Source organism: Littorina saxatilis, unplaced genomic scaffold (assembly GCF_037325665.1).
Source record: "Littorina saxatilis isolate snail1 unplaced genomic scaffold, US_GU_Lsax_2.0 scaffold_610, whole genome shotgun sequence".
Lineage (NCBI taxonomy): Eukaryota > Metazoa > Mollusca > Gastropoda > Littorinimorpha > Littorinidae > Littorina > Littorina saxatilis.
In genome coordinates this window covers 42,501-52,323 of record NW_027125892.1, presented here as the reverse complement: position 1 = coordinate 52,323, position 9,823 = coordinate 42,501, and the positions used below count along the sequence as shown (strand labels likewise).

The following is a 9,823-nucleotide window of genomic DNA, read 5'->3' as shown; positions in this document are numbered from 1 at the left end:
CACTGTTCATCACGGTGTCGTGTGATTGATGTGTTGTGTGATGTGTGCAGAGGGTGGGGGGGGGGAGGTACACAAGTTACCCCCACTGTTCACCTCGGTGTCGTGTGATTGATGTGTTGTGTGATGTGTGCAGAGGGTGGGGGAGGGAGGTACACACGTTACCCCCACTGTTCATCACGGTGTCGTATGATTGATGTGCTGTGTGATGTGTGCAGAGGGTGGGGAGGGAGGGAGGTACACAAGTTACCCCCACTGTTCATCTCGGTGTCGTATGATTGATGTGTTGTGTGATGTGTGCAGAGGGTGGGGGCGGGAGGTACACAAGTTACCCCCACTGTTCATCACGGTGTCGTATGATTGATGTGTTGTGTGATGTGTGCAGAGTGTGGGGGAGGGAGGTACACAAGTTACCCCCACTGTTCATCACGGTGTCGTATGATTGATGTGTTGTGTGGTGTTTGCAGAGGGGGAGGGAGGGAGGGAGGTATACAAGTTACCCCCACTGTTCATCTCGGTGTCGTATGATTGATGTGTTGTGTGATGTGTGCAGAGAGTGGGGGAGGGGGAGGAGGTACACAAGTTACCCCCGCTGTTCATTACTGTGTCGTATGATTGATGTGTTGTGTGATGTGTGCAGAGGGAGGGGGAGGGGGGAGGTACACAAGTTACCCCCACTGTTCATCTCGGTGTCGTATGATTGATGTGTTGTGTGATGTGTGCAGAGGGTGGGGGAGGGAGGGAGGTACACAAGTTACCCCCACTGTTCATCACGGTGTCGTATGATTGATGTGTTGTGTGATGTGTGCAGAGGGGGACGGGAGGGAGGTACACAAGTTACCCCCGCTGTTCATCTCGGTGTCGTATGATTGATGTGTTGTGTGATGTGTGCAGAGGGTGGGGGAGGGAGGTACACAAGTTACCCCCACTGTTCATTACGGTGTCGTATGATTGATGTGTTGTGTGATGGGTGCAGAGGGTGGGGGGGGGGGGAGGGAGGTACACAAGTTATCCCCACTGTTCATCACGGTGTCGTATGATTGATGTGCTGTGTGATGTGTGCAGAGTGTGGGGGGGGGGGGGGTGAGGTACACAAGTTACCCCCACTGTTCATCTCGGTGTCGTATGATTGATGCGTTGCGTGGAGTCTGCAGAGGGTGGGAGAGGGAGAGGAGGTACACAATATAGCTCAGTTGGTAGCGCGCTGGATTTGTATTCAGTTGGCCGCTGTCAGCGTGAGTTCGATCCCAGGTTTGGCGGAAATTTATTTCAGAGTCAACTTTGTGTGCAGACTCTCTTCGGTGTCCGAACCCTCCCCCCGTGTACACTACATTGGGTGTGCACGTTAAAGATCCCACGATTGACAAAAGGGTCTTTCCTGGCAAAATTGCTTAGGCACAGTTAATAATTGTCTACCTATACCCGTGTGACTTGGAATAATAGGCCGTGAAAGGTAAATATGCGCCGAAATGGCTGCAATCTACTGGCCGTATACAATTTCATCTCACACGGCATCACTGCAGAGCGCCTAGAACTGTACCCACGGAATATGCGCGATATAAGCGTCATTGGTTGATTGATTGAAGTTATCCCCACTGTTCATTACTGTGTCGTTTGATTTGTATTGTGTGATGTATGCAGAGTGTTGGGGGAAAGGGGGGGGGGGCGGGAGGGGGGAGAAGAGGAGGTTCACCAGTTACCACTGTTGTTTATCACTGAGTAGTATGATAGTTGTGTTGTGTCAGTTGAGTAATGTGTGGAGAGTGGGGTGGGGGAGGGGGGGAGAAAGAGGATGTGCACAAGTTATCCCTGCTTTTCATCACGGTGTCGAATGCTTAATGTGTTGTGGTGTATGGTGTGTGCAGATCGGTGGGAGGGGTGGTTGGAAGAAGACGAGGTACCCCCACTGTTCATCACTGTGTCGGATGTTTGATGTCTTTTGTTGTGTGATGTGTGCAGAGTGTAGGGGGTTGCGGGGGGGGGGGGGGGGGAAGAAGAGGTACACAAGTTACCCCTGCTGCTAATCACTGTGTCGTATGATGGATGTGTTGTGTTGTGTGATGTGTGTGGAGTGGAGGGAGACGAGGTACACAAGTTACCCCTGCTGCTCATCACTGTGTCGTATGATGGATGTGTTGTGTTGTGTAATGTGTGTGGAGTGGAGGGGATTGCGGGGGGGGGGGGGGGGGGGGGAAGAAGAGGTACACAAGTTACCCCTGCTGCTAATCACTGTGTCGTATGATGGATGTGTTGTGTTGTGTGATGTGTGCAGAGTGGGGATGGGTGGGAGGAAGAAGAGGTGGTACACAAGTTACCCCGACTGTTCATCACTGTGTCGAATTTGATGTAATGTGTGCAAAATAGGAGGGGGTTGGGTGGGGTGAGGAAGAAGAGGAGGCACACAAGTTACCCCCGCTGTTCATCACTGTGTCGAATGTTGTGTAATGTGTGCAGAGTGGGTGGGGGTGGGGGGAGAGGGGTGGGGTGAGGAAGAAGAGGAGGTACACAAGGAAACTGCACTGTCCATCACTTTGTTGGATGATGGATGTGTTAGTTGAGGGGATGGGCGGAGAGAAGAAGTTGCCCCCCCTTTTCATTATTTTGTCGTATGATTGATGTCTTGTGTTGTGTGATGTGTGCTGAGTGGGGTGGGGGGGGGGGCGGTAGAAGAAGAGAAACACAGGTTATCCCCACTGTTCATCACTGTGTCCTATGATGGATGCACGTGTTGTGTTGTGTGATGTGTGCAGAGTTTGGAGTGGGGGTGGGGGATAGTAGGTACAGAACGTACCCCTGCTGTCTATCACCGAGTCGTATGATTGATGACACAGTGAACAGCGCAGGGAACTCGTGTACATCCTCCTCTCTCCTCCCCCCTTTCCAGACTTTTTGAGCACTGCCTATCGGTCCTGCACATCTTACAGACTTTGTTCGTTTCTCTGTTTATTTTTGTGGGAGTGTGTGGAGAGCTGGGGGGAGAGGAGGTACTTATGTTACCCACACTGTTCATCACTGTGTCGTATGATTGATGTGGTGTGTGATGTGTGCAGAGGGTGGGGGAGAGGTACACAAGTTACCCCCACTGTTCATCTCGGTGTCCTATGATTGATGTGGTGTGTGATGTGTGCAGTGGGTGGCGGGGGGGAAGTACACAAGTTACCCCCACTGTTCATCTCGGTGTCATATGATTAATGTGTTGTGTGATGGGTGCAGAGGGTGGGGGAGGGAGAGGAGGTACACAAGTTACCCCCACTGTTCATCACGGTGTCGTATGATTGATGTGTTGTGTGTTGTGTGCAGAGGGAGGGAGAGGGAGGTACACAAGTTACCCCCACTGTTCATCTCGGTGTCGTATGATTGATGTGTTGTGTGATGTGTGCAGAGGGAGGGAGAGGGAGGTACACAAGTTACCCCCACTGTCCATCTCGGTGTCGTATGATTGATGTGTTGTGTGATGGGTGCATAGGGTGGGGGAGGGAGGGGAGGTACACAAGTTACCCCCACTGTTCATCTCGGTGTCGTATGATTGATGTGTTGTGTGATGTGTGCAGAGGGTGGGGGAGGGAGGTACACAAGTTACCCCCACTGTTCATCTCGGTGTCGTATGATTGATGTGTTGTGTGATGGGTGCAGAGGGTGGGGGGGGGGAGGGGTGGGAGGGAGGTACACAAGTTACCCCCACTGTTCATCACGGTGTCGTATGATTGATGTGTTGTGTGATGCGTGCAGAGGGTGGGGGGGGGGGGGGGTGGGAGGGAGGTACACAAGTTACCCCCACTGTTCATCACGGTGTCGTGTGATTGATGTGTTGTGTGATGTGTGCAGAGGGTGGGGGGGGGGGGAGGGAGGTACACAAGTTACCCCCACTGTTCATCACGGTGTCGTATGATTGATGTGTTGTGTGATGTGTGCAGAGGGTGGGGGAGGGAGGTACACAAGTTACCCCCACTGTTCATCTCGGTGTCGTATGATTGATGTGTTGTGTGATGTGTGCAGAGGGTGGCGGGGGGGAGGTACACAAGTTACCCCCACTGTTCATCTCGGTGTCGTATGATTGATGTGTTGTGTGATGTGTGCAGAGGGTGGGGGGGGGGGGGAGGGGTGGGAGGGAGGTACACAAGTTACCCCCACTGTTCATCACGGTGTCGTATGATTGATGTGTTGTGTGATGCGTGCAGAGGGGGGGGGGGAGGGAGGGAGGTACACAAGTTACCCCCACTGTTCATCACTGTGTAGTATGATTGATGTGTTGTGTGATGCGTGCAGAGGGTGGGGGGGGGGGTGGGAGGGAGGTACACAAGTTACCCCCACTGTTCATCTCGGTGTCGTATGATTGATGTGTTGTGTGATGTGTGCAGAGGGTGGGGGAGGGAGAGGAGGTACACAAGTTACCCCCACTGTTCATCTCGGTGTCGTATGATTGATGTGTTGTGTGATGTGTGCAGAGGAGGGCGGGAGGGAGGTACACAAGTTACCCCCACTGTTCATCTCGGTGTCGTATGATTGATGTGTTGTGTGATGTGTGCAGAGGGTGGGGGAGGGAGAGGAGGTACACAAGTTACCCCCACTGTTCATTTCTGTGTCGTATGATTGATGTGTTGTGTGATGTGTGCAGAGGGTGGGGGAGGGGGAGGACGTACACAAGTTACCCCCACTGTTCATCTCGGTGTCCTATGATTGATGTGGTGTGTGATGTATGCAGAGTTGTGGGGGAAGGGGGGTGGTGGGGAGAAGAGGAGGTACACAAGTTACCCCCACTGTTCATTACTGTGTCGTTTGGTTGTTAAGTTGTGTTGTGTGATGTGTGCAGAGTGTGGGGGAGGGAGAAGAGGCTATGCCAATGATATGCCGTTAAAGAATGTCAGATAAGCGGTTCAACTTCTATGCCCGCTTAATGAACCCAACCCTCTAAACGGGAATAGTAAGCACAAAGAAGGAAAATACGCACACAAAACCACGTTTTTTCTCAAAAGCGGTATAACGAAAAGCCCCAAGACTCTAGATTTAGAATACTATCGTTAACATCTGTCAAAAAAATGTGGTAGCAACCCCAACCCCGTCGGGTTGACCCAAGTGGTCACTGGCCGACAGACTGTATGTTCATGTTATTTTCTGTAGAATGAGGTTGTTTCTAAAAGTCGTTTTTATATTTAGTCAAGTTTTGACTAAATATTTTAACATCGAGGGAGAATCGAAACGAGGGTCGTGGTATATGTGCGTGTGTGCGTGCGTGTGTGCGTGTGTAGAGCGATTCAGACTAAACTACTGGACCGATCTTTATGAAATTTGACATGAGAGTTCCTGGGTATGAAATCCCCGAACGTTTTTTTCATTTTTTTGATAAATATCTTTGATGACGTCATATCCGGCTTTTCGTGAAAGTTGAGGCGGCACTGTCACGCCCTCATTTTTCAACCAAATTGGTTGAAATTTTGGTCAAGTAATCTTCGACGAAGCCCGGACTTCGGTATTGCATTTCAGCTTGGTGGCTTAAAAATTAATTAATGACTTTGGTCATTAAAAATCTGAAAATTGTAAAAAAAAATAAAAATTTATAAAACGATCCAAATTTACGTTTATCTTATTCTCCATCATTTGCTGATTCCAAAAACATATAAATATGTTATATTCGGATTAAAAACAAGCTCTGAAAATTAAATATATAAAAATTATTATCAAAATTAAATTGTCGAAATCAATTTAAAAACACTTTCATCTTATTCCTTGTTGGTTCCTGATTCCAAAAATATATAGATATGATATGTTTGGATTAAAAACACGCTCAGAAAGTTAAAACGAAGAGAGGTACAGAAAAGCGTGCTATCCTTCTCAGCGCAACGAATACCCTGCTCTTCTTGTCAATTCCACGGGCACTGCCTTTGCCACGGGCGGTGGAGTGACGATGCTACGAGTATACGGTCTTGCTGCGTTGCGTTGCGTTCAGTTTCATTCTGTGAGTTCGACAGCTACTTGACTAAATATTGTATTTTCGCCTTACGCGACTTGTTGTTTATTGTTGTTGTTGTTGTTGTTGTTGTTGTTGTTGTTGTAGTTGTTGTTGTTGTTGGTGTTGTTGGTGTCGTTGTTGTTTGTAAGCTGAATCAGGCCTATGTGCAGTGTCTTTTTATCCGTCAGTTTACACATCAACAGAAGCTGGCCCAGGAACCGTAGCCACAGGAAAGCTAACAGAACCACTGATGAAACTGAAACTCGTCTGCGCCATCGTCATCTTTGCCTCTTTTCTGGAAAACCTCCGCACTACTTTCTTCCCGCACCTACACGGCAGTCGCAGCATGCGGAGCAAGTTCCGGCGGAAGGCGGTGCTGAGGCAGAGGTAGGCCAGGAAGTTGGTGTAGCGCGTGCAGACGACAGCCAGCGAGGCGAAGCGGCTGACCAGGGTGTAGAGCCGGTGTTCGAACCCCTGGAAGCGGAATGTGGGGTGGTAGGAGGAGACCGCTTGCACCGTGTTGCTGGGGAGGGACAGGAGGGTGAAGAGAAGCGTTGACACCTGGCGGGAGGGACAGAGAGAGTGATGTAAACGATGGATTTAATAATACACGTACACGTATACGTTATTTGCATTTGTGTGGGAACAAAGTATAGCTCTTGACAAGGGTCGCAACATAATGCAGGCACATCTATTCAACAAACTGAAGATAGGACAAGCAGAGATGTGTCCTTGCGACACTAAATCAATGACAACAGCACACCTACTCATGGAATGCCCGCTTCAGGGGGGAACAAAGACGCACAGCATGGCCGGATAAGACCCACCCCCCCTCCTCCCCTGCAGGATAAGCTGTTTGGCGATCTGCGGCATATGTGTACGCGCCGCACCAGGAGTGGACGCCTGAAGGAGCGAACGAGAAGAAGACACGGGTCGAGAGAATCATTGTTCTACAAGACCGCGCCAGAGAACATGGAACAGAAACTGACAATGGTGAAGCTATACTTATTATTTCTATGTGTGAAGAAAGTCTGCGCACAGCCGTTGGAATGTATGATGCTGATAAACACACACACACACACACACACACACACACACACACACACACACACACACACACACACACACACATACACACACTCACACACACACACACATACATACACACACACACGCACACACACACACACACACATGCACGCACGCACACACAAACACACGCACGCACAAACACACGCACGCACACACACACACACACACACACATACTCACACACACAACATACACACACACACACACACACACACACACACACACACACACACACACACACACACACACACACACACACACTCGCTAATGCCTTCAAAATAGCAACACAGTTCAAGATTGTCTTACCCAAATAGTGCTGGCCAGTTGCCTTTCAGCCATGTTGCTAGAAGTGACCTTCTTAGCGGAATCATCAGACGCTTGCCGGTTGACTCTCAGAGATCGTCGCGTGATGGCGTGACGGCGTAGAGCGACCCTGAGCGCCACGCACAGACCCAGGCACAGCAACAGCGGGATGTAGGCGAACAGACACTTGGCGGCGTTAGAGACGTCATCGAACACCTCGCGCTGTGACCTGTACGCCTCGGAGAAGGTCAGGACGTGACCTTGACCTTCAGGCGACCTGACCACCCGGTACTGCAAGGGGAGGTAGACGTGGTAGGCGAGGATGGTGACGACGAGGACGGCGATGCAGAGCTTCGGGTAGCGGATGATCTTCATGTACCTCGCCTTCAGAGGAAACGCGATCACGAAGAGCCGCTCTGCGCTGAGCAGCAGAGAGAAGCAGTACACCATTCTCCGGCAAGCCACGGATATGAAGATCGTACCGACGATGGTCAGGTAGTGGTACTCCGCCAGGAAGGATGCCCCTTGGTCAGCCTGCAGCCAGGCGCCGCGGACAATGCCCAACAGACCGCTGAGCGTGTCCACTGCGTTGAGCGCGACCAGGTAACACGCCGTGGCGCACCGCATGTTGGGGAGGGCGTAGATACTCGCGCTCGTGGAGGTCAGGAGGACCGAGACGATCTCGGAGTAGAAGAAAACATGGCGGTAAACTCCTATGATCCGTTCGTACAGCTCGCGCGAAACTGTCGGTGATGGGTTGGATGCTTTGGTTTCATCAGCTGACTCCGGAGAAAGTGTGGTTTTGTTATCTGAAACATTAGCGTCGGTTTGTTCTGAATCCGGAGAAAGTGTGGTTGGATATTGTGAAACTGTAGCGTCGGTTTGTTCTGAATCTGGAGAGATTGTGGTTTGATATTGTGAAACTGTAGCGTCGGTTTGTTCTGAATCTGGAGAGATTGTGGTTTGATATTGTGAAACTGTAGCGTCGGTTTGTTCTGAATCTGGAGAGATTGTGGTTTGATATTGTGAAACTGTAGCGTCGGTTTGTTCTGAATCTGGAGAGATTGTGGTTTGATATTGTGAAACTGTAGCGTCGGTTTGTTCTGAATCCGGAGAGACAGTGGTTTGACAATCATTTGTGTTGACATCTTCAGTCGACATGAGTTTTCCAGAAAAGTAAGTGGTATTGTGCCCAGATTGTACGGCATGATTTGTTACCTTGTCAGTCGTAGATTGGTACTCGGATCTTTCATCAGCAGGTGATAGCTTTTGTGAAACTATTGACGTGACGATATCAGCTCTTTGGAAAATTGTCGTATCGGGCTGGAAACGTTCAGTTCCATTTTGTCCTTGAAAAGCTGTAGTGTCTGTGGTGTCCTTGTTTCTGTGTGAAACTATCGGTTTGGATTTAGCACGCTGATTCACATCAGGTCTTTGAAAAACTGTGGTGACGCTAAATCGCAGTGAGACCATTGTGTCATACTTACGTGGTCCTTGATAATCCGTAGTTCCTGCTTGGTTTGTGAATCCTGGTGAGATGGTTGTCTCAGACGTGAAACTTTCTGTTACACTTGATCTTTGGAGAAATGCAAAATCACGCTCCGAATGTTTCATGCTGTGTTGTTCTTGAGAAGGTGAAGCACGATTTTCGTGTGTAGCACTGGCAATCCTTTCTTGAGAGATTGTAGGTTTATATTCTTCGGTGACATTTTCTTCTTGTTGTGAAGCAGTCGTCTGCACGTAATGAGGAATTTCAGTAGTGATCGTTGCGTTGGTTCCACTGATATCTGTAATTTGTAATAAATCCTCAGATCCGGATGAATTCAATCGTTCCAAAGTTTCACGTGCAGACCGCAGTGTGTTTTCACTCTGTACTGGGGACAGTATTTCTCCCTGTCGTCTAGATGTTTCGTTTCGTGCATCCACAGTCTGACACACAGTTCCAACATAAAATGCCAAATATAACCAGACCGCCATCTTCTTCTTCTTGTCGTTCGCTGTTAGATCGTCAGTCCGGACTGCAGGGCGAAACGTGCTGTCCTCTCCAAGTCCTCTCTGGGGCCGTATAGCTTCTTTTGTAGCGCTGTCTTCTCTGGCCAGATGGTGTCCCTCAGAGCACGGTGGTATGGACAAGCCTTTTGTAGCGCTGTCTCCTCTGGCCAGGTGGTGTCCCTCAGAGCACGGTGGTATGGACAAGCCTTTTGTAGCGCTGTCTCCTCTGGCCAGATGGTGTCCCTCAGAGCACTGTGGTATGGACAAGCCTTTTGTAGCGCTGTCTCCTCTGGCCAGATGGTGTCCCTCAGAGCACGGTGGTATGGACAAGCCTTTTGTAGCGCTGTCTCCTCTGGCCAGATGGTGTCCCTCAGAGCACGGTGGTATGGACAAGCCTGCAGGATGTGCTCTGTTGTTTGATTCTTGCAAAAATGAAATGTCGACCAGACCATCATGATAGTATCACTTGTTTAAGCAAATGTTCCATATGAA

At 49.8% G+C, this 9,823-nt stretch overlaps 1 protein-coding gene across 1 annotated transcript; it reads right to left on the bottom strand.

Annotated features, from left to right (window-relative positions):
• Positions 1–6,123: 6,123 nt before the first annotated feature.
• LOC138954358 (uncharacterized) lies at positions 6,124–9,005 on the bottom strand. Its single transcript, XM_070326224.1, has 2 exons — positions 7,343–9,005; positions 6,124–6,505 (listed from the first exon to the last, which is right to left on the bottom strand). Exons 1-2 carry the CDS (start codon positions 8,951–8,953, stop codon positions 6,134–6,136), a joined length of 1,983 nt encoding a protein of 660 aa, XP_070182325.1. The 5' UTR covers positions 8,954–9,005; the 3' UTR covers positions 6,124–6,133.
• Between the last annotated feature and the right edge of the window lie 818 nt (positions 9,006–9,823).